Below are 24,182 nucleotides of genomic sequence, written 5' to 3'. Positions count from 1 at the left end.
GATTGTACCTTTAGGGATTACAAGGAGGGCAAATTTGCAAACTGACAGAAATCTAAGCATTAGAAGGATTCTATCAGAAAGCCCTAGTTAACATTCATACCTTCATAAAACGGGTAAGAAACCAGTTAAAAAAAAAAAAGAACACTTGCCAGGAAAAGCATTGCACACATAAGTGCAGAACACTTGCATATTACACTTAATATACTCTTAGCTTGTATAGTACCTTAAGATAGTTCCCAATGCACCAAAAGTGTACATTCGTCTTATAGCTGTATATGTATTTCAGTTTTACTCAATGCAGTTTTTTATTTTTTAACTACATCTTGGCCTGCATAGGATTAATGCTCAACTTATTAGATCAAATAGATTCTTGAAACATTAATAGCTATGAATCCCAAGACCCATGAAAAGATATTAAACACAAAGTGACAGAGTGACAGTGAAAAAACAGTTGCAGGAGTTGTGTTAAAAATGTCTGAAACATTACTCAGTGCTATCTGTCATAAATGATTCTAAAAAAAGACAAGTAATCCTGAAGGTAACGTGAGAATTAAAGATGTACCAATTATAATTTTTTAAGTTCAACCATGACTCCTCAATTTCTTTGGCAGTAATGCAGAAAGGAAAACTCTGAATCAACTTGCAGATTTTCAAAAAAAATTGGTACCAGGAGCATTATTCATTCCATACCAAGTTCACTTTATAGCACATACTACACTATTTATTATTTTAACTCACTTTTGTGGAGATTGAGGCATTTACTTTCCTAAATTCATCCACAACTGTGACTATAAGCTGGTTTTTCATTTTCAACAGGAAAGCTGAAAGGCCACCTTGCAATGCCTACCTCAGTTAACCAGGTGATTTGCTTTCAATGCTATTGGTTATTCAGGGGTGGGGGATTTTAGTTTTTATTTATATCACAGTAATTACTCGTATATGTGCTGTTCACTACAAACCATCAAGCAATTTTTATGTACTTCTTACTAAAACATACATCACAAAGTAATAGCAAACATCGCAAAACTGGGGAAATTAAACGTGATGGGAGTGTAAAAATAGAAGACATCAGTAATTAGTTGCAAGGTGGTTCACAGTAGTCATACACATGACAAGGATTCACTCATCCAGGATTAAGCACACCAGAGCAGAGAGAGAATTCACCCTCCCCACAAGCCTGATTCATGCAGGTTTTACAATGGTTGATACATTTCAGAACGTTGAGCATGCATTTACTGTACATTTCATGGAAAACAAGATATACAGATATATGTCCCATTAACTATAAGTTGTGATTTGATATTAGCATATTACATTGTGTAGATGTACTGTCATGTTTTCAGATGTGCATTTGTGAGCACAGTAAACGGTTTCAAAAAGATGTGGTGCAGCTTTCGGTATTAAGGGTAATGCACAGATGTCAATCCTATCCCACAATACTATGTTCATTTAAAGAAACAGACCACCAAATTTAAACAGTTAGTGGCTAGGAAGGGAACATTCTTGCCTTGTCCCGTCTCATAAAATCAGTAAGAGACCAAATAATTTTATATCAATAATCGGGTTTGATACCAATCTCTAGCCAGACAATTGACACTAGAAATTTATTACCCATTCATAAAACCTAACAAACATCTATAGTCCTCTACACCTATTTTCATAAAAAAGGGATATGGGGTTCATTTAAATTGTGGCATTTGATTGCAATACTACTTGAATCAACAAATATTTAACATGAAAAAAGTGTAATACATTCAGATAATGTTAAAAGGGCTGCTTTGTATTTAACAGCTATGCTAAATTATCCCCCAGAAGAGAAGCAGTATGTGCACTCCTACAGAGCCAACAAGTCATTCAATAAGTAGAGGAGATCACAGGAAACACATTTTTCAGAAAAAACTGTGGACATGTCAGGGAAAAACCTGGACAAAAAGAAAGCAGGAGCAAAAATGAAAAACAAATTTAAACTGAATTAAATAAAATGAAAATGTTAAGAAACACACCTCAAGTGCCACCTTAATCACTAAATGGATAAAATGAAAAAAAAAAGCCATTTGGATTAGTCTTGATTCTAATATTAATGACTGAACACCACATAAGGTACCAAGGCATGAAGGTGGCAAAGGCTAAAAAAAAATGGGTTACATATACCACCAAAATAAATATATCACTACCAAACCAGCAGTGGGTGAGGAATCGGCAAATCGTTTAGCAAGATAAGAATGAAGGATAGAGGCTGTTTAACCAGAAATAAATTACACTTATTGAAAACCATTGGCCTTGGATTCAAAGTTGTAACTATACAAAAAGAAAAAAAGAATAGAAAAAACAGGATTTATTCCTTCAAAACTATTAGCAGAAATAATTTTATTATACAAAGATACTGTATCTATTATTCATAGTTCATTTAGTATAAGCAAACTTGAACATCCCATAAAAGGTCTTCACCTGAAAAACATTCGTTTTCAGAAAGATTTCTTTTAAGTGTAGGGTCAGGCCCACTTCATGCCTCATACATACATTACTGGAGAAAAACTGGATTTATTTCATTTATTTAAATAGACAAAACAGTGTAAAACAAAAGCTTATTAGCTATATTTGTTTCTAAGAAAAGAAACCTACATAAAAAGAACACATACATTCTGATTTGGTTTCCTAGACGAATATCGTGAGTCACTTTTATTAAAAGCATCATTACTACAGTTGGCAGCAATTTACATCTTATCATACATGATAGTTTCAAAAAAAAAGACATCACAACAAAAAAAACAAACATTTACAAAGTCATGTCTGTAAACTTCAAGGCTAGTCAGAATTGAGGTAATGCTGTTTAGCTTTGTGGCTAAAGTAACAAAGTCCTTTCATTAGAGAAATGTACCTGATTTTTTTTTTTTTTTCTTTTTCTTATTAAAGTTTATACCAGTGCATTAACAAGAATCACGAGATAACTTGACTGTAGTTTTTTTTTCTCTTCTTCTTCTATCTTGTGGTCACCTTTCTGGTGTTATTAATCTGAGAACAAATCTAACATTCAACAGCTGCCTTAGTTATTGCTGTGTCTCCAGGTCGAGACATTCACACCTCTGTTGAGATTGTCAGTGTGTGAAACTCAAAAAACACAGAGTCTATAGGCATGATATGTATGAATTTCATCCTGATCTTCACAGCAAACGGAAAACTAAAAATAAAATATATATAAAAAAGTTAAATATACATCTTCATTAATCCTTTTCAGCAGCAGCCGCTAATGCCATTAACTAAACTCCACTGGATTTAAAAATAATTGCTGCAAGTCAACATAATACCAATGGTATTTGTGGATGGGAGCAGAGCATTATTTTAGACAATTCATTCCCAGAGGATTCAGAAATGCCATTCTTTCAGGATAAATAATGCATCACGCAATACTTTAGGATCAGGAAACACCATTTAACATTTGTGTAACATGACTTTGCTTTTGCTACACTATGTTACAAAAAATGCTTTTGTTTTTGAATAGAGGAAAAAAAAAAAAAACCCTGAAAAAAACAAAAAGCCAAAATCTATTTGGGTATTTAATTGGCATGTAAACAGTAGGACTAACAAAGTGTCAAAAAGTTTAAAACACTTCTTGAAACTGATGAAAAGTGGAGCTCAGGGATAGTTATTCATTTGTCCCTTCCTCATCTACTTCATCTCCCCCATCAAGAGAATCAAGTTCTTCAGCTGGAGCAAGTTCATCTTCCAGTACTGAAGATTCAGCAGTCTTGTTCTGGCTCTCATCTGTGTCACTGTCTTCCAAGGCATTTTCTCCATCTTCATCCTTGGTGCCAGGGTTAGAATCTTTATTTACCTTCTCCTCCCCACCACTGCCTCCAATGGCATTCTGTAGACCCGCCAAAGTGGCCTGTGAGAATCCTGGGAGGGTAAGGCCACTCAAACCATGAGGAAGAAACATTGAAGGGTAAAAAAGACCAGGAGCCATCGTAGATAGCAAAAAGGGATTAAAGGCCAGAGGATTATTAGATATTCCAGCACTAGCGGCTGCTGCAGCGGCTGCTGCAGCTGCATTCACTGAACCATCAGTATTTGTCTCGCCAGGTTTCTCAGTTTCTTTATCTTCATACTCCTCATCCTTTTTTTCCTCAGATTTTGAAGTCCCATCTTCTACTTCACTCTGGCCTGTTGAGGAAGCTGTGCTAGATGCAGCAGCTGTGGCTGCTGCAATATTATTGTTAAAGAGTCCTCCCAGTCCAAACATGTTGGGCAGCCCTGCCATTCCAGGCATCATCAAGGGAAGCATGGCAGCTGCATGTTTAGCATCCCCTCCACTACCAGCTGCAGCTGCAGCAGCTGCTAGACCATGAGGGAAGCCCATCAAGCCAGCTAACTGCAAACTCTGCAAATTCTGAAGATTCTGTAAGCTGGTAAGGTCCATTCCTGCAAATAAGCTGTTCATCAGTAGAGGATTGATACCAGGAGAGGCAGCAGCAGCTGTAGCTGCTGCAGCTTGTGCAGCTGCCTTGGCAATTTCACTTTTTGGCCTTCTACCTCGACGACACGCTCCTTCTTCTCTTATTACTGGACCAGTAAGAAGACGATCAAACATAGATTCTGGAACAAAACCCTGTTTAAAAAAAATATATATATATATATTTAATTTACATTTTAAATGATCAAATTACAATTAACACAACTTACATACACCACTAATCAAGTATATAAGCATACCTTATGAAATGCTTTAACACATCTGAACATATCAAGAGTTGATCTTAACTTAAACTGCATCTTTTGATGAAGCTGACATGTTTTCATTGAATTTATTGCAGATGTCATTTCTTGTGTGTGGAAAATGTAATCACACTCTTGGCTCAAAAAGCTGGTATTTCCCTTTGACTGAAACAGACTCAGCTAGGCATTTCCTAGAACTACCATTTTGACATCAACCGAGAGAAACTTTTTCCCAGTCCTCCATGCACAAATACTTCAGATGAGCAATGTTTGAGGGGTGTATTACACACCCAGTTTCAAACACCTCTGCAGCATCTGAATGGGATTCAGTTCTGGACTTTGACTTGGCCATTCCGGAGCCCTCCATTACGTCTGTTAAGCCATCACTTGGTGGATTTAATTATATGTTTAGGATCAGTCCTGTTGCAAGATTCACTATTCAGCTGAGTTTCAATCTTTTGAAAGACTGTCTCACATAATCCTCATGCATCCTCTGGTACAATAAAAAAAATCATAATGAAAGCAATGTCTGTGATCTTCCCAGGCCTTGATGCAGCAAAGTAGCCCAAAACCATAACACTTCCACCACCACACTTTACAGTTGGTTCCAAGTTCTTCTAGTGAAACATAATGAAGTCTCACATGTCTTGTAATGAAATTTTGGGGTTTTCAGCATCTTCCATTCTCTTCTAGGGCTGAAGTTTCCAAGGTGACCTGGTCAGGACTAGATGGCAGGTGTTTGAGATCTCGTCCACTTGTAGATCTTCTAGGCAAAGGTTCAGTTCCATTTTTCCCCCAGGTCTCATGTGTATCTACAACCTTCTTCCTGAAGGTCTCAGAGAGCTGTTTCAAATCTTGAAATGGATAGCAGTAGAGTGTTGTACCGTGTTAGCCATAGATTGATACAGGAGGAAGTAAGGTGAAATTACACCTTTTATTGGCTAACTAAATAGATTACAAATGCAAGCTTTCGCGGCAGCCAAGGCCCCTTCATCAGGCAAGGTGTAACCTGATGAAGGGGCCTTAGCCACCTCAAAAGCTTTCATTTGTAATCTACTGTATTTAGTTAGCCAATAAAAGGTGTCATTACACCCTACTTTCCCCTATATAAATCTAAAAATGGTGATAACACACAAGACAAAAACCAACCTATACGTTGTAAATAAGTCAAATTCAGATAATATCCTCTCTGATGATGTTCTATTCATTTGCATCCTAATCTAATTAAAAAGTAGTGATCCATGTAGGGGTGAACTTACTTTTCCATATGCAAAATTTGCATTTTATTTAAATACAATGGACTACAACATGTAACTGTATGACTATGTTTGTTACATCACATACAGTATCTATATACTGTTTAAATTAAGATCAAATCTTAATATGTCCACATATTAACAAAGAAAACATTTCATGGGGTGACCTTAATTTTTCACATAACTGTACTTAACAGGCCCTGAAAGAAATAGTACTGGAGTGATGTTAAATAGTATGTACACTACAACGAATTCTAATGATCCTAATATGTTAAAATAAAGTCTACAGCTATGGCTTATCAGAGGTTTCTGGCATCTTATAATGAATACTCAAAATATAAAATGACTATTAGAAGCACACTGCCAACAGAGGTTGGCCAAATAAATGATTCACTGCCTTTTAATAACGGAAGCATTTAAATGATTAAAAATAAATTTAAAAAACTACTGTTTAAAATTTTAAAGTCAGTTTTATAGTAACCTAATACTAATCTTCTCTGTAGCACTTCCACTTTGCAGAGCTTATGCACCTATGGCGAGTTTAGTGTTTATCCTAACATTCCCGCTGCCGTACTAAATTTAAATTTATAGCACTTCTAGAAGGATTCTAAATGTATTTATTCAGGATTTTTCATATCAGTACATTCATTAAATACTTGTTTCGATTATTACTGGTGTTTAATATTCCAACTCTACATGGATTTCAGCCTGGGCTGGAATGTTCAAATGAAAAAATTATGTACAGTAGATTGGTTCTTTGAAAACAGGCATGCTCTGATCCTGACTTAATGGGTGATCGGTAAAAAGACAGATCATAAAAGCCATTTTCAGCCCCTGTCTTTCTAAACTTTATGGTCATTTAGTTGTAGTGCTCCTTTACGCAAGGTATTACAGTAGTTAAGGCAGCGTCTCTTTTCTTTTACAAGTGGGAGCTTTTTTTTATCAGTGAACAAGAAAGGATTGTTATATCAACCTTAACATTAAAGAAAGTGGAGTAATAGACAAAGAGACATTGACTGAGCTTGGACTGTGAGCTTGTTTAAAATGCAGCTGCTTACACTTTTAACTGAAATAGATTAGACAAACTTAAAATTGCTGCTCATTAAACAGGCCTTTTTTTATTTAAAGATTTTCTTTTAAATGCCAATAGTGATTGAGAGAGTGTGTGTATATACTGTATCTATACTAATAAAAGGCAATGCCCTCACTAACTCATCACTAATTCTCCAACTTCCCGTGTAGGTAGAAGGCTGAAATTTGGCAGGCTCATTCCTTACAGCTTACTTACAAAAGTTAGGCAGGGTTCATTTGAAATTCTACGCGTAACGGTCATAACTGGAACCTAATTATGTACATATATACAGCCATAGCCTACAGCTCGGTCGCCGTGTGAGGCGGAGTTGCATCCCTCATCGTCACACCTCCCACATAACTGAGTGCCTGTCCAGATAAGGCCGTCTGCCGGCAGCAATCCAATAGACATACTACCGCTAAATATTCGTGGGTGAAGGACTGTGCTTATGCAAACGAAGATGAGATAGTCAGGGATAGACTAGTGTTTGGCACAAACTCAGCGAAAGTGCGAGAGAAACTTTTAAGTGTCGGGTCTTAGCTAACATTAAAGAAAGCCGTGGACATGGCAAGATCGCACGAGATAGCACAAGCACAGCGGAGAACCTTTGATGCATGTACTCCAAGCAGCTCATGTGAACTGACTGTGAACGCGGTACGCAGAGAACAAGGAAGAGCTTCAAAGAGAACTGAACAAAAAATGCATTACACAATTGAGAAGGCAGCAAAAGAATATGAAGTGAGTGACGCATACAAGCATATTCATAAGTGCAGCTACTACGGAAACAAAGCACAGTGTAAACCTTAAGTTTAAATTAAGTTCATAGACAGGCTGCCGCTGGCGTTTGTCATGCCTACGACGAATAAGATATTCACGAGATACGACTTTAATGAGAAGATGCAGGGTATAAACGAGACTTTTGATCACTTTGTAACAAAGTTAAAATTGCTTTAACAGAGTTAAAATTACTTGTGAAGGACTGTGCTTATGCAAACGAATAGGAAAGCAAGGTGTAAAGCTTAACTTTAAATTAGGTTCATAGACACACCGCCGCTGGTGTTGGTCATGCCTAAGACGAATACGATATTCGTGAGATACAAGTCTAATGAGAGGACTCAGGGTATTAACAAGACTTTTCATCACTTTGTAACGGAGTTAAAATTGCTGGTGAAGGACTGTGCTTATGCAAATGAAGATGAGAGATTCACGAGTACTGATTTGGGTAGTAAACACTTTGATGAATGAAACCGGTTATATTTACAACGGTTGACAAACACGGAATATAACTTGAACACAACACATCCTCCAAATACGAACCTGATTGAAAGAAATGATAATCAAATCCTTGACAGCAACACTCATAACAGTGACAAAACAATTACATTGACAATCATGTTACGTTATTTTTAAAATGTTTCCTTTTTCATAACTTCTATAACACACTACTTCTCCGCTATATACATATATATATACACACATACATACATATACATACATACATACATATATATATATATATATATATATATATATATACACATATATATACATATATATATATATATATATATATATATATATATACATATACATACATATATACATATATATACATATATACATATATATACATATATACATATATATATACATATATATATATATATACATATATACATATATATACATATACATATATATCATATACATATACATACATATACATATATATATACACATACACACACACATACATATACATATACATACATATACACATACATATATACACACACACACACACATACATATATACATATATACATATATACATACATATATACATACATATACACACATATACACACACACACAATATAACAGCTTGCAATTATGAAAAGCATTTTATTTTCTTTTATGTCACATATATTATGGACTTATTTCTTGTACATTTTATTAGTTAAAGTATGTATTTTAAGGAAATTAGTATTTTATGGTCACTGAACAATAAACGCTCTATCTAATCATATCACAGCAAAATAGTGGAAAGAAAGATATCCCTACAAAAAAGATTCCGTAATCAGATCCTTAAGTCTGCTTCTTTTAATTATTCTTTTCATTGATTTTGTTCTTCTCTACAGATCAATACATTTTTAAATATTGAACAATACCTAATAGAGGAGTTTTTGAAATATTCAGTGTGCTAAGATATATGGACATTTTATCTGACAACAGGGCAGACATCTCACTGTCATACTACCTGTCTCAAGGGTCTTAAGCTGACAAGCTCCAACAGCTGGGACAGAGATGCATTTAAATGACATGCCCAGCATAAAATAAAAGTGAACTACTAAAGCCATACTAGACCTGCATGATCTTATAAAGTGTAACAGTGAAACAAAGGATAAAGTCTGTCATTACTTCAGACCTTCATTCACTTGAATGGTCTCAAAATGTTATCAGTGGCATGGTGATTAGCACCACTGCCTTATAGCACCAAAACCCTACTACACTTGAATCCCATGTACAGGCACAGTCTGTGTGAAGTCTGCATGCTCTCCCAGTACCTGTGAGACTTCTCTCTGGATTTTCCAGTTTTCTTCTCATATTTAAGTACATACAGGTTTGGCTAAATGGTTACTCTAAGCTAGGCTTCTAAAAGTGAATGTGTCTCCTGTAACGGACTTTTACCCTGTGGGGCCATTCATGCAGTGGTGGAGTTAATGTCCCTTGCCAAATTATAACGTGACAGTGGGCTACATACAAGGGTGTTTCATGCAATCTCTTCTTGAATTCTATACTGTACTTTTTAAATGTGAACACCAGATAGGTAGCAGATCAGCAATTGTTTCCTACATGATTATCAGGTTGCATAATCAGATACCATTTGCTTATAATGGTTATTTACTTGTTTTTCACTAATAATTAATCCTAGTTTTTTAGTTTCCGCAGAAGTATAACAATTATTATATAAAATATTCAATGATATAACCAATAGAAAGTATTTTAGGAGTTTATTATACAACAGTGGCTTGTCCAGAAAGCAGAGTGGAGAAAGTCTATCTGTAGCCATACTGGACAGGGTTAATTTCAAATCAAAATTGCCTGTACATTAAGCAATTATCTAACAGAAAACAGGGGAAAAAATGTAATGCTTACCATTGTAGAAAAAAAAATAAAAAATGTAGCAATTCTTTTAAAAAAAGTGAAATGTCCATTTTTAGTGTAATTTCAAGGAACATCCAAGTTAAGAAAATTGGGTCTTTTGTTATGAAGTGTTGCAGGCAGACACATCCCCCATTTCCATATCATATAAATGCAGTCTGTAGCACTATAATTAAGTACTACTGTATTTTGATTATCAGTACATATTCACAAATAAGGTCAGAATGCTTATGCTCTATGAAATGCTTTATAAAAATATCATTCCATTACTTACAGATTGCTTAACAATATCTGTCCAATCTGGAGCAACTGCAAATTCTGGATTTTCTTCAAGCCATCTAGGAAGATCCTTCATTGGAGGGGCCATAGCTCCACCCATCTACCAAATAAAAAAAAAACCTGAATAAACATCTTATGCTCCCAAATGGAGACCACCATGTAACTTATATATACTTATAAAAAGTTACAAAGTTATAAAACAATGCAAAAATGCAGTACAATAAAAGCGCAATTCCAAACTTCATACTACTCAAAATTAACTGAACTTAAAATAATCCACACAAAAAATTGTATTTACACATTAAAACCTGTAAACTGCAAATTTGTTATAGTAAAGATTTACATTTTCACATTCCACTACTTTACAAAAGTGGAAAATGCAACATAAGACACCTTTTTCAGTTTGAAGATGAAGCCACCAAAACACAAGGGTGGCTTAAAAAAAGAGAGTACTTTTAACAGAGCTAAGGTTTTGACCTGTTGTTAAAAAATTATGCTACATAAAATCAATCACTCTAATTTAGCAATCCAGGACATTGACACAAAATGCCAATTTAACAACCTAAACACTAAATGCTTTCTATTGCTAGTAGTAAAAGCTTGTTTTCTACAATTTACCTTTTTTCCATTTCTTCTATTTACAACAGGCACTCTCTCATCCCCTGTCAAAGTGTTAATATCTATTTTGTTGGGGTTTCTACATCTATGTCTCTTCTGCTTTGGCTTCTGAAACGGTGACAGAAGCAAATCTTCAGTCTTCTAAACAAAAAAGAGGAAAAAAAAATGTAAATCCTCAAAAAACAAGATACTTTTCATTTCTGTTCAATATAAACAATATTGTTTACCAATAAAGTATCTAAACCACAGTTAACGATGCTATATACTTACTGGTACATAACTTGGCATATCAACAGTGAATGTTGGGTGTTGTCTAAGCCATTCCATCAAGTCCTTATTTTTAGGAGCATCTTCTCCAACAAGCCTGGTCCCATCTTCTAGACTAATGACAGGGATATGAGCATTTGGGTCCAACTGTCCTGGAGAAGGAATGTTTCTCTGCGTTTGCGGAGGGGTGGGCACTCCATCATCATAAGCTTTGGTCACTTCAGCATCCTCCTATAGATGACAAGACAACACGCCAGACAAACATTATATCTGACCTGCCATTAGTGCAAAAAAATCAAGTAGTTGAACTCAAATGAACCTTATGGCGATTTTTTACTAATGAGGCAAAGGCCACTCGACAGTTTAACCTGTGAAGGTTGTCCAGTAAAACTCAGCCTCTGAAGTACTCATTTTGTCCTCATACTGTAGACAGTAAACTGATATTTAAAAGCATCAACATTAGAAAACATTAAATAAGGTGAACACTTTGTATATCCAATGATATAATGAGAAGCACATGAAGAGTACTAAAACCATTAAAGAATAAATAAGTGACTTATGGTGAAAAACAAAGTGAGAAAGTCTTTTCAGTGACCATGGTCCTAATAGCTAAATTATGGCTATGGAATTAATAACCCACACCTGTGGGTCAAAACAAAGCTCAGTAGGGCATGCATGCTATTTATAACATTTAACCACCAAACTATGAAAGTTACAAAGACAAATTAAAATCAAACTTCCTTACTTCTTCAATCTAGTACTTAATTGACTAGTATAAAGTGGATTTAGTATATTTTACTGTATACAATGTTCTACCAGTGGTACTGACAAACAAAAATCTTTTTTGGGAGTTACTGTTCAAAGAAAATTAATTCTCGGTTAACATGTGCTTACTCTGTATTTGGCATTAAAAAAAATTAACTGAATGTTTTGGTGGCAGACTTCGGAAAATAAAACGCTTAGCTAAAAAACAAAGTCAAGCTTAAAACCCATGGTTGGCACAAAGTGAGACACTGAAACTTAACTTGCCTGCCTTCTAATCATTTAAAATAAACGTGAGGTTATTCCCAGTCATGAAAAATAAATATTAACATTCAATAATAATAAAGGAAACGCATTCCTAAAATATCTAGTCTGGAAAGTGTGGTTTAATGTTAACCTTTAATCTCAGCTTAGAATGGAAGCCTGATATTAAGATCAATTTGTGTTTTTGGATAGATGTAATAAATGGTGCAATTGTGTTCCTGTACATGTCATACAAGGATGTAAGGATCTGGCTTGCATCATTTCACTGTCCTAAATTCATCAATAATATATATTTGAACAGGCAAATTAACAGTACATGAGCTTTATATAGATAATCGCAAAAAAACACAAATCACAAATTAACACTTCAGTAAACTAGTTTTTTTTTTTGCACAATGTTTCAGGGGGTTTGCAAGTGTTGTTCCTCTTCAATAGTGAAACTTGGTATGTTTACCTGCTGATTTACTAAAGGGAAAACCTGGACACTTATTGGATGCTACCCGAGTTTGGCCCTTCAGTATATTTCAGATGGCTAAGAAAACGCGTCTTTGATCAAGAGCTCCTAGCAAAAGTCAATACCCACCCCTCACCAGGAGCCACTGCAAAGCCACATTTTTTTTTTTTTTTAAAAAGTGCTTTACAAGGTCTTTATTAAAACCAGGGAGTCTACACAAGTCTAATAGACAATGTAGCCATTAAAATGCTAGTTATGTTGATACTTGTGCTAATCGCTGGAGACTTTAACCATGTAACGCTGGATAAAACATTACCTGCCTTCTTCCAGTATGTGGATTGTAAAACTCGGGAAACAGGACTATTGACCTACTATATGCAAACGTTAAAGACGCATACAGCGCCACCCCACTGCCTGCGCTTGGGAAAGCAGATCATAACCTGGTGCTGCTTCAGCCTCAATACAAACCAAGAGTGAGGCTACCTACAACCACACGCTCATTCAGGAAGTGGTCCCTGAGGCAGAGCAGGCTCTGAGAGACTGCTTTGGAACTACAGACTGGGATATATTGCTGAGATCACATAGTGAGAACATTGAAGAGGCTGTTGAATGCACAACTGATTACATCAACTTCTGTATGGACATTGTAGTTCCAGTAAGAACAGTACGCTGCTATGCTAACAACAAGCCATGGATTACAAGTGACATCAAGGGCCTTTTGAACCAGAAGAAAAGGGCTTTTAAAGGTGGTGATAAGCATGAGCTGAAGTGCGTGCAGAAGGAACTCGAGTCCAGCTCAGGGCGGCGAAAGAGCAGTACAGGAGAAAGCTGGAGCAGAAGTTGCAGAACAACAGTATGAAGGAAGTGTGGGATGGGATGAAGATTATCACTGGCTGCAGCTCGAGCGGGTGCCGCCATCGAGACAGGCGTGGAGAGAGCAAACCAAATGAACAACTTCTTTAATAGGTTTGATCACAGTAACCCACTCTCACCTCGAGTACTGCATCCTCCAACCATCCTTCTGCTGATACCAGCATAGGTGAGACATCCCCACCCACAATTACAGCAGCCCAGGTGAGCAGAGAGCTGAAAAGACTTTGTGCCAGCAAAGCAGCGGGTCCAGATGGTGTATCGCCACGATTGCTGAAGGCCTGTGCGTTGGAACTGGGGAGTCCTCTACAGGCATCTTCAACCTGAGCCTGGAACAGGGAGAGTCCCAGGCTTTGGAAAACATCTTGTATCACTCCTGTCCCAAAGGTATCACGTCCTAGTGAGCTGAATGACTTCCGGCCTGTTGCTCTGGCGTCACATCTGATGAAGACCATGGAGCGGCTGCTGCTTCACCACCTGAGGCCACAGGTCCGTCACGCCCTCGACCCTCTGCAGTTCGCATACCAGGAGAAGGTGGGAGCGGAGGATGCCATCATCTATATGCTTCATCGATCCCTCTCCCACCTGGACAGAGGCAGTGGTGCTGTAAGAATTATGTTTTGGACTTCTCTAGCGCCTTCAACACCATCCAACCTCTGCTCCTTAGGGATAAGCTGACTGAGATGGGAGTAGATTCACACCTTGTGGCATGGATTGTGGACTATCTTACAGACAGACCTCAATATGTGCGTCTTGGGAACTGCAGGTCTGACATTGTGTGCAGCAATACAGGGCGCGCAGGGGACTGTACTTTCTCGGTCCTGTTCAATCTATATACATCAGACTTCCAATATGACTCGAGTCCTGCCACGTGCAAAAGTTAGCTGATGACACTGCTATTGTGGGCTGCATCAGGAGTGGGCAGGAGGAGGAGTACAGAAAGTTAATCAAAGACTTTGTTAAATGGTGCGACTCAAACCACTTACACCTTAACACCAGCAAGACCAAGGAGCTGGTGGTGGATTTTAGGAGGCCCAGGCCCCTCATGGACCCTGTGATCATCAGAGGTGACTGTGTGCAGAGGGTGCAGACCTATAAATATCTGGGAGTGCAGCTGGATGACAAATTGGACTGGACTGCCAATACTGATGCTCTATGTAAGAAAGCTCAGAGCAGACTATACTTTCTGAGAAGGTTGGCATCCTTCAACATCTGCAGTAAGATGCTGCAGATGTTCTACCAGACGGTTGTGGCGAGTGCCCTCTTCTACGGTGGTGTGCTGGGGTGGCAGCATAAAGATGAAAGATGCCTCACGCCTGGACAAACTTGTTAAGAAGGCAGGCTCCATTGTAGGATTAAAGTTGGACAGTTTAACATCTGTGGCAGAGCGACGGGCACTAAGCAGACTCCTGTCAATCATGAAGAATCCACTGCATCCACTTAACAGTGTCATCTCCAGGCAGAGGAGTAGCTTCAGTGACAGACTTTTGTCACTGTCCTGTTCCACTGACAGACTGAGAGATCGTTCCTCCCCACACTATGCGACTCTTCAATTCCACCCGGGGGAGTAAATGCGAACATTAATTTTATTTTAATTCTTTTCATTTTTATTACTATTTAATTTAATATTGTTTCTTTGTATCAGTATACTGCTGCTGGATTATGTGAATTTCCCCTTGGGATTAATAAAGTATCTATCTATCTATCTATCTATATCTGTACAATTGATTAAGATTATAAATTGGTGAAGACCTTGGTTAACTTTCTTTTACAACTTACAAATTCTTAAAATAAACTTTATTGTATTTCACTACAGAACAGTGTCAAGATTTAAGTAAGTCTAAAACAAAAGGACTTACTGCATCTTAAATTTCAGTAATTGTGAATGTGAGCAAAGATGGCCTTTTGGTAGCTTTTAAACCTCCATTCAAATGTGCGCACCGTTTACCTCGCAGTCATGGGTCTGGAAGTGGATCCCAAATGTTACTGCTGTCCCTCAATTTGTCAGGAACATTTCTGTCCCAGTTTCCTGGTCTGCCATCACTGACTTGGGTCTTCTACTGCCTCTATTATTACTTTTCTATTATTGACCCCTCTCCTCTTTAATCAATCCAAAAAGGTTATTTCCCTAGGTATAATTACTGCTAAATTTGTGATGGTCTCAAACTGGAAGCCAGCGATTCTCTGTTAACTTCAAGAAAACCTCTTGCTTTAATATAGTTTTGTATTCTTTATCAAGGATCAATGGGTCATGAGGTTTTAATATAAAAAAGTGGTAGTCTGCTGTGCAACTGGTTGGGATGGCCAGTGACTGGCACTGTAATGCCAGTATTACTTTCTTAATTTTTTGTGTTAATGTTTGTTTTTTTTCCTCCTAGTTCTGCCACAATTATTACATCTCTCCTGAGATTGCACAGGCATCATTAATCCTAAATACTCACGAGGACTTTTTCATTAAAACAAAAAAGCACTCTGGCATTTTTAATGTTAATTTTAATAAATTACTATTATTGCTCTATTTCCAGGACACACACTTGATCATAAAAAATAAATGAAACACTGAAAAAGTTCAACTTGCCTGTTAATGCAATGACTAATCTACTACACTATAAAATTCAAATGAAAATGCTGCTATACATAATGCCATTACAATACTAATATTAATGACTGATGTGAACAAATATCATAATCAACGACAAAGGGTCAATAATAAGCCAAGTCAAATGTAGGACTGTAGCTGGCAAGAATTACTTACAGCATTTAATGAAGCTCTCTTGTTACCCAAGAAGAGCAAATCAAGGCCCTCCACGTTTCTCCTTCTGCCTCTCCTTCTCTTTATTGGAAGGTCTCCATCTGGAAGTGTGCCATTCATAAGGTGTCTGACTGGAGTGCTAGAAAGACCAGCTTGCAATAGCTCCATTTGAGTTTTAAAGGCATCAACAGTGGGGCTAGAGGCATGGGGCAAGAGAAACTTGGAAGCAACAGAAGACAGGTTTGAGGTAGAGCTGGTTGCTTCTCGCAAGGCTTTTGACAAGTCCACAGCTTTGCTGTGGCTCTCTGAGGCCACATGAGATTCTCTCAGTTGGGCCACCATCTCCATTAGATTTCTCCTTTTGGCTGCTCTCTCTGCTTCAATTTCAACTTTCCTTCTACGTCGCCGTCGCTGCCGAGGAACAGCCATATTAAGTGCATTTTCCTGGAAATAGGGAAAATTAAACAAAAAAAAAAAATGCAACAGCATGGGCTTAAACAGTGGTATTAAAATAAAACAATCATGCAAAGCGTAGCAACAGAATACAATTAAAGAACTCAAAAAATTGGCACTGTCACAAGTAGTAATAATAAAATTTTAATTAAAAACATGGAACTTTAATACCACCACATCAGTAGAAAAATATCTAAATAAACCATACCCAGTAATGGAAAGGATACATGCCTAATCAGACCATTAAAATTATTTGTGTAAAATATGCTAGTTAATACCTTTAAAAATAGTACCATTATATTTCAGGTTTCAATGTTTCACATCATGATAAATAATTTATTCAAACATATCAAATGAAAGATTTAATGATCTAAACACAATTTTTAAACTACATTAAAAGTTTACAGGAAATTACATATCAAGGCAGCACAATAAGCATGCTTACCTTTGAAATCTGGGGTGAAAGAGTGATATCTTCACTGCCACTATAAGTGGCCTGGCCCACCATTGAAAGCTCTGCAAAACTCCTCCTCTGCAGAGGGCTGTCTGTAGCTGAAGGAGTGTATCCAGGGAGTAGCCCTGGGAAATCAAACAGCTGACGCCTATTTACAGGCCATTTTCCCTTCATCACGGCTTCACAGATGTTATCCAAGCGATTGATCATAACTCGGTCCTGCAAAACAAAGGTGCAAATGGGGAGAAAAGAATTAAATATCTACTTCCCTCAACAAATTTAGGACCAGTTTTACTCTAGGCAAAATTAACTTGCAATTGGCAGTCTAGCAGTAGCATTAAACAGAACGAAAGTGAGACAGACTCGGGATCACTGAACCAGACTCATGGCAGACATGCTGCTCAAGCAATACAGGCAGTATATCTTTGATTATTAGTTCAGGTTGGAACAAAAACATTTCTGTGAAATTCAACCTACTAACTTCTACTAGGATCTTTTTCATAGATGAGGATAGAACGGATCATAACAACCAACAGATGATAATAAACTAAAATGTGTTGTATAATGTGAGCTAAGAAGGAAGAGTTTTACCAGGCAAGTCTAAATCGCAATCCCTAGCTAAAAAAATCTTCATGACTACAAATGGCCAAGGTGATGTGTCTGCACCAGGTTTCAAGTAGGAATACTCCAAACTATTTATTTAGGCCCAACACCAATCACTGATTTTATATCACCAGAATCATTCTATTCCAAATTATTTAATAAAAAGGATAAAACACCACCAAGGTCCTGCATAAATAACCATGTAGAAGACTTATTTTCTATATTGAAATGTTAAACTGTAGACCACAGATGCTTCCTTTTCCACATTTAAGTTCAATAGGCTTCTTGTTCACTGGCCTTAAAGTACTAAAATAAGATCTCCTTAATACTTTTTTAAACTAATAAAATTAGACCTACAAGATGTGCGTCTGTCAGAGGGGCCCCTTTTCTTCCACTCCAGCTTTGGCTGGACAACACAAACATATGCAGTTAACCTTCATATACAGGGAACAGCTCCTTCGATTCCTTTTTTCCAGTTTTTAACTCCACTTTTAATCTTTTCTCCCCCGATGTTTGCCTGGCTGCTTTCTGTTCACAGGATATGTCCCAGCAACAATGTGCACTTTCTCAAATATCCTAATACTATGAATCAAGAAGCACTATATTACAGTAACACTCAGAAAGGCAGACTGTGAAAAAAATCTTATGATTGGCCATCCATCAAGTCATTAGATATTTCAGTTATTACTAGTTTTTCACTGGGACGGAGTGAGGAACTCAGAACAGCAGCCAGAGAGAAACCAGTAGAACTATTAAACTAAGAGATGACATATGCACCTGTGCTTCTGATCACTAATTAACTTTTTGTGAATTGTATCTGTTGTTAGAAGTACACATGAACAATGACATAACAAAAAGTTGGATATATTGTTAAAAGTACTGAAATTGTGTTTTAACTTTATTGTTTAACTTAAACACCTCCGTATTTAGAATCATGCCAATCAGTTTCCAACAAATCACCACCTGGGGAAAACTTAAGAGCTCCATGTCCACCTAAGTAAACCAAATGTCTACTCAGACCATTAAAAGTGATCCCTATTTAATGCTTCTATTTGTGTTTACACAAATATATTCCAGAACAGCACCCTAATTTAGTTTCCTTTACACATCTTAAAATCAGGAACTCAAGTATGCAATCCAAAGAGAGTTTGTGAGATAGGATCTTGATATCCCATACCAGCTTTACAATTCGGCCAAAGGTGCAAGAACAGTACTGGCATGACAGTAACATAACATCTGATAGAAGTGAAACACCACCCCTATTGTTAATGTAAAAGTCATTACTTTCAAGCAAGGCTTTCAACTGTGGAATCATTTAGTGGATTATTGCTTGTACTAGAAGTATAACTACACCGTAAGACAGGAAATTTACATTTGAGCCAGCTCCCATTGCCTGCATATGTAATTTCAGAGAAGGGGGTGAGGAACTGCAATACATTCCAGTTGCATCAAATGCAAAGCAGGAATTAAACCTAGATGTGATGCCAGTCCACAGTAAGGCAAAAATTAATACTCACATTAGGCCAGTTAACAGTTACTAATTACCTTGGCACATGCATTTGAAATCGCAGAAGAAAAAACAAAAAAAAACACAACATTACCACTCAGGGGCATGGGATGAAGACAGAGGAGTACTGCCAAAATGAACACGATTGCATGGTACTTGTATGATCCATTATCTTTTCACATTTTTGTTAAAGATACCAATGTCTTGACATGTAAATTACTCATGAAGTGGCTTATACAATAATTTTACAACAAACTAATTATGAACATTTTTGTAAAATTTCTCTCTTATTAAAGATGGCCTTAAAGAGTATTTTTTTTTCACATTTTTCTATTTTCCATGGTTAAAGGGAAAATACAGATAAGCCAAAAGTTAGCAAGCACTATCCAAATGACAATTAAATATCACATATCTACTATCTATACATAAAATCCTAAGCCTAAAAGTGCAACAATGTGATGTTTTTATGTCACACTTTAAATCAACTTATTTTAAAACCTACATATATGTGTTTGGTATCATTCTTTTCAGAATTTGTCAAACTTTAACAAGACGTTGTTAGATTTTCACATTCTTATTCCATTTTTAAATTATAAACTAAAAAATATCAAGAACTCTCCTCCCGCGAGACAAGACTTTGTGCCAAAAGATTTAACAACACCTGGGGCTGGGAATAAAAGACAAAGAGTAGGACAGCTGCTCTACAGGCTTTTAAAAGTTCAAAGTGACGTGCGAGATGCAGATCACATGGCACAGCAGTTGATCGAGGTAAAAAAAAATTAAATAATAAAAACTGTTTCCCATGGTATCACCGTTTAAGAGGGGGTTTCAGAGGAGCGACCACATCTCCTTGGGGTGTGTTCAGCCCCCTTCTTCACAAAGCGAGCGGCAGAGACACGACATAGCTGGTGCAAAGCGCAGGCTGGGGGGTCGGCAAGTGAAGAGAGCGGGGGTGAACCCCCTAGTATTATTATAATAAAGAAATGTTCTTTTCTATAAGCTTCCATAATGCTACCAATGCAATCTTGTGACTCTTTTTGGCCACTTAAGTTGGTATCAGATTTACTTTTCAAAAATCCTAGAACTTTCTTTATCCCCAGAAAGAACCAAGTTTAAAAATAATAAAAAATATATCTAGCATAAACATCATCATAATCAAATTTTCTATTAAAATAAAAAGGCACTCACACTTACCTTTGGCCAAAATGAAAAGGAATAGGACCTTTCATGAAGAATGTGAGTCATTGAGGCATCACCATCCTCACCATAGAAGCCATCACGGGTTTCATCACGTGCAGTGCTTAATGATGCATTACTCTCCTCATCAAAATTCTTACTCCGAGATGGTACACAAGCTAGGTGAAGGAAAGGATATGCAATTAAAAATAGAAACAAGAAAATCTGTAATCCAAATTTAAGTTTACTAAAACATGAGGAATTTGCTTTAGAAAGCAATAAAAGATATTAAATACAATAAGACAGACATGGTGGATGTCTGAGAAGTGGATTGCAAAATTATCAGAACAAAAAATTTGGGGGAAAAATATAAAATCGACCGACTATACTATCCTTGTATTTGTAAGTAACAGATTACTTGTATTCTAGCCTAATCTACTTGTAAATACATTCTAAATAATGAACACCAGGAAAATGTCTTAAATGAGGCAGACTATGGCAATAAAGTATTATTAAAACGCAAAGTGCATTATGGCTCTCTGAAAACCAAGGATTATACGCCAGTAAATATAAACTGGATTTAGAACTTTTCAAGCAGAAAAGACCACTTTATTCTGTATCAGTGTATTAGACTTTGACAATAAAAGAAATTCTAAGTTCTCTCTTCAACATAATAAATCAATTAACACCTTCAGCCTGGGATGATTCCTCAGATTTATCATCATCTTCAATCTTTTCCTCATCCTCCTCTTCAGAGCCTTTTTCAGATAATGACTTTGGCTCTGTATCAATATGGGTTACCGGGTCCTCTGATAAAGGCTTTTTCATTTCAGAGTTTGTGTTCTCCAACTCCTCCATTTTGGTTGTCACTTCAATTGACTTTTCTTCCTGCTCCTCCTCTTCCTTAGCTTTAAGAGATGCAACTCCATCACTCTTTTCACTGGATCCCTGTGATCTAGTCTCATCAAGATTTAGTGAGGCGTTTTCCCGCTCATCTTCCTTTTTAATAAGGGGAGCAGAAGTAGGGACCAATAATGGTGTTGGACAGAGTAAACTTGTGCTGCCCAGTTGGCTACTGCTTTTGTTTTGAGCAAAGTTCCTATGGGCTTCTAAGAAAGAAAGTTCAGGATCATTTAATATGTGGTAATCAGTCCTGCTGACACCATGCTTTGATGCACCTAGCAGCAAGTCCTTGTCATGTTTTCCATTCTCCCACCACTCTGGAAGGTCAAGGCTAGTCTGGCATAACTTCAAGCGTTCATCTAGCTCTGGGTGGGGTAGAACTTGCTCTCGTATTTTGCGCAACAGTTCAATGCGGTACAGAGTTCTAGAAGCACGCTCCTCTGTGATTGGTTCAATAAGCTGCATAGGGTCTGGTGGTTCTGAGAATTAAAAGATTTGCAGACTTATTAATATTTAACTTTAGATAATACAACATAAATGCATGATTCTTGGTCATGGCTCAAAATAACCCATGCAAAATTAAAAAATAACTAAAAACTATAAAGTATTACTCTCCGTCTTCAGTGACTCAAGCAGATTAATATAGTTCTATCCTACAAATACATACATTTACGAAAAGAAAAATGTAGGTGTGCATTTGACAACAATAATAGTATACATAAACGCAAGGAAACATCCATGCACTCACCCTGCATTCATCCATCCAATGCCAGATTAACACAAACATACAAATTCAAATTACATCAGGTCAGTTTACAATTGCCAATTACCATAACCAGCACACATATGAATGTCAAAGGAAGATGGCAAAACACCCAGATGAAAACCAATGTTGACAAATGGAACACACATCCAGAACAGATATGGGAGTTAAAATGCATGACTAAGAAGATGAGAGGCAGTAGGACTAACCATTGTGCAGGCCACAGAATTAACAGCTTTATTTTTCATAACAAAAATTACTGTGCAGTCTTAGAGCATCGTTTAGACCAAAGTAAAACCATGACTTCAAACAGATGTTACTCGGGCACAACAGCACAGGTGACACCACTAGCCAAAATGCATGCACATTATGCCAGTTATTGGGTTGCTTTTGACATTAATTTTCACAAACCCACTTGCCTCATTTTTAAATAGCTCACATTGCAAAAGTTTACACACTACCATTTCACTTTAAGAAAGTGAGTTTCCATTTGTCTGAAAAACAAAGGTTAGTTTTAAGAAAACAAGAGACACTACCTCTCATTTATTACATTTACCTTCATCAGACTTCAAAGGCATTCGACAAACTCTTCGGCACATAGCAACAAACGCATAGAAGTACTTCTCTAAACTATCATCCGTTTTCTTATCCAAACGAGCAAAGGCACGAAACTGATTCCAATCAAATCTTCTTTTTCCTGGGTCAAACATGACCCCAAAAGTGGATACCACGCGGTAAAAATCTGCTTCCTCTCTACGAGTCCATCTGTTTGACAAACAAAAGAAAAATGGTTAAGTTGGCTGTACAACTTAAGCTTCATCTGTTAACATACTGTATACTTTGTATGCAAGTACTATCTAACAAAAAATGCAAACTCTTTTGGACGAGTAAGTCTTATGTGATACAACAGCCCCTGTTAAATAGTTTGCCCATCAAAAGATGCATAAATCATTTTAACACTGTAGCTGACTAATTAAGCTAACGCAAGATGTTCATTTAGTGCCTTGCACCAAGTGCTGCCATGAAAGGCCCAGATTGCTTGAGACACTAACTTGGATTAGAAGGTTAGAGATAGAATATATCCAAGTAATATTTCTTCTTACTTTTGACGTCGCTCTGTTATAATTGCTTCCCTTTCTGCCTCCATCGCTCTCACTTCTTCTCGGGGACGACGTCTTCTTCGATCAGTCTTCGTCATGGCTTCTTGCCTCATCTGCTCCCTCTTGTAACTTCGCTGATACGCTGTAATGAGCCGTCTTAGCCTGGTGGTCAGTGATGAAGCATTTGGCCAGTAAAGTTTACCCAACTCTGCATTTTCACACTTGCCTGTTTACCCAAAAAAGGCAGGCAGTTAAAATGAATATACGCAGAACAAAGTACTGAACTGCTGCTGTTTAATCTCATAAAACCCCAAATATTTTCAGTTATTTAATATCATTGTTTATTAGCCAAAACATAATTAAGATTTAATATTTGAGACAAAAAAAATTCAATAAATAAGCCCAAGATTGTACATGTCTATTCCATGGAATACAAAGAATAAAAAGCCAAAAATTGACAACTAAACAAAACATTGTGCAGTCTAAAATATTTATATAAATAGATATCAACCCCTACATTGTTTGACCGATGCTTAAAGTTGTTAGAACAATTTAATACACTAGTAAACAACAAAGATCATACTTGAATTAAACAATGACAGCTGATGTCAATGCTATATACAGTTAAGGTGTTATACACTCTTTGATTTTATGATAGAGAAACAGTCTATTCCATTTACTTTGCAACTGGCACATAATGAAATATTTATAACAAGCGAAAAAATGATATGGGACTGAAACAAAACTCTCG

The 24,182-nt window shown here is 36.8% G+C and overlaps 1 protein-coding gene across 3 annotated transcripts in view; it reads right to left on the bottom strand.

The window, feature by feature from the left end:
• Positions 1 to 2,882: 2,882 nt before the first annotated feature.
• Positions 2,883 to 24,182, bottom strand: part of chd7 (chromodomain helicase DNA binding protein 7) — a 171,258-nt gene continuing 149,958 nt past the window's right edge. For 2 of the 3 annotated variants that reach the window (XM_039754569.1, XM_039754568.1), the window contains exons 28-37: positions 23,435 to 23,657; positions 22,888 to 23,096; positions 21,355 to 22,047; positions 20,684 to 20,844; positions 17,371 to 17,598; positions 16,476 to 16,916; positions 11,374 to 11,601; positions 11,104 to 11,244; positions 10,481 to 10,585; positions 2,883 to 4,606 (exon numbers count right to left, since the gene is read on the bottom strand). In XM_039754569.1, the coding sequence (XP_039610503.1) occupies positions 3,644 to 4,606; positions 10,481 to 10,585; positions 11,104 to 11,244; positions 11,374 to 11,601; positions 16,476 to 16,916; positions 17,371 to 17,598; positions 20,684 to 20,844; positions 21,355 to 22,047; positions 22,888 to 23,096; positions 23,435 to 23,657 (3,392 nt within the window). In that variant the 3' untranslated portion in view covers positions 2,883 to 3,643. The remainder of the gene's footprint in view (positions 4,607 to 10,480; positions 10,586 to 11,103; positions 11,245 to 11,373; positions 11,602 to 16,475; positions 16,917 to 17,370; positions 17,599 to 20,683; positions 20,845 to 21,354; positions 22,048 to 22,887; positions 23,097 to 23,434; positions 23,658 to 24,182) is intronic. The other variant, XM_039754567.1, reaches the window with a different exon arrangement.

This window comes from Polypterus senegalus, chromosome 5, assembly GCF_016835505.1.
Source record: "Polypterus senegalus isolate Bchr_013 chromosome 5, ASM1683550v1, whole genome shotgun sequence".
Classification (NCBI taxonomy): domain Eukaryota; kingdom Metazoa; phylum Chordata; class Cladistia; order Polypteriformes; family Polypteridae; genus Polypterus; species Polypterus senegalus.
Note: the sequence above shows the minus strand (reverse complement) of the source record. Positions and strands in the feature narration are given on the sequence as shown.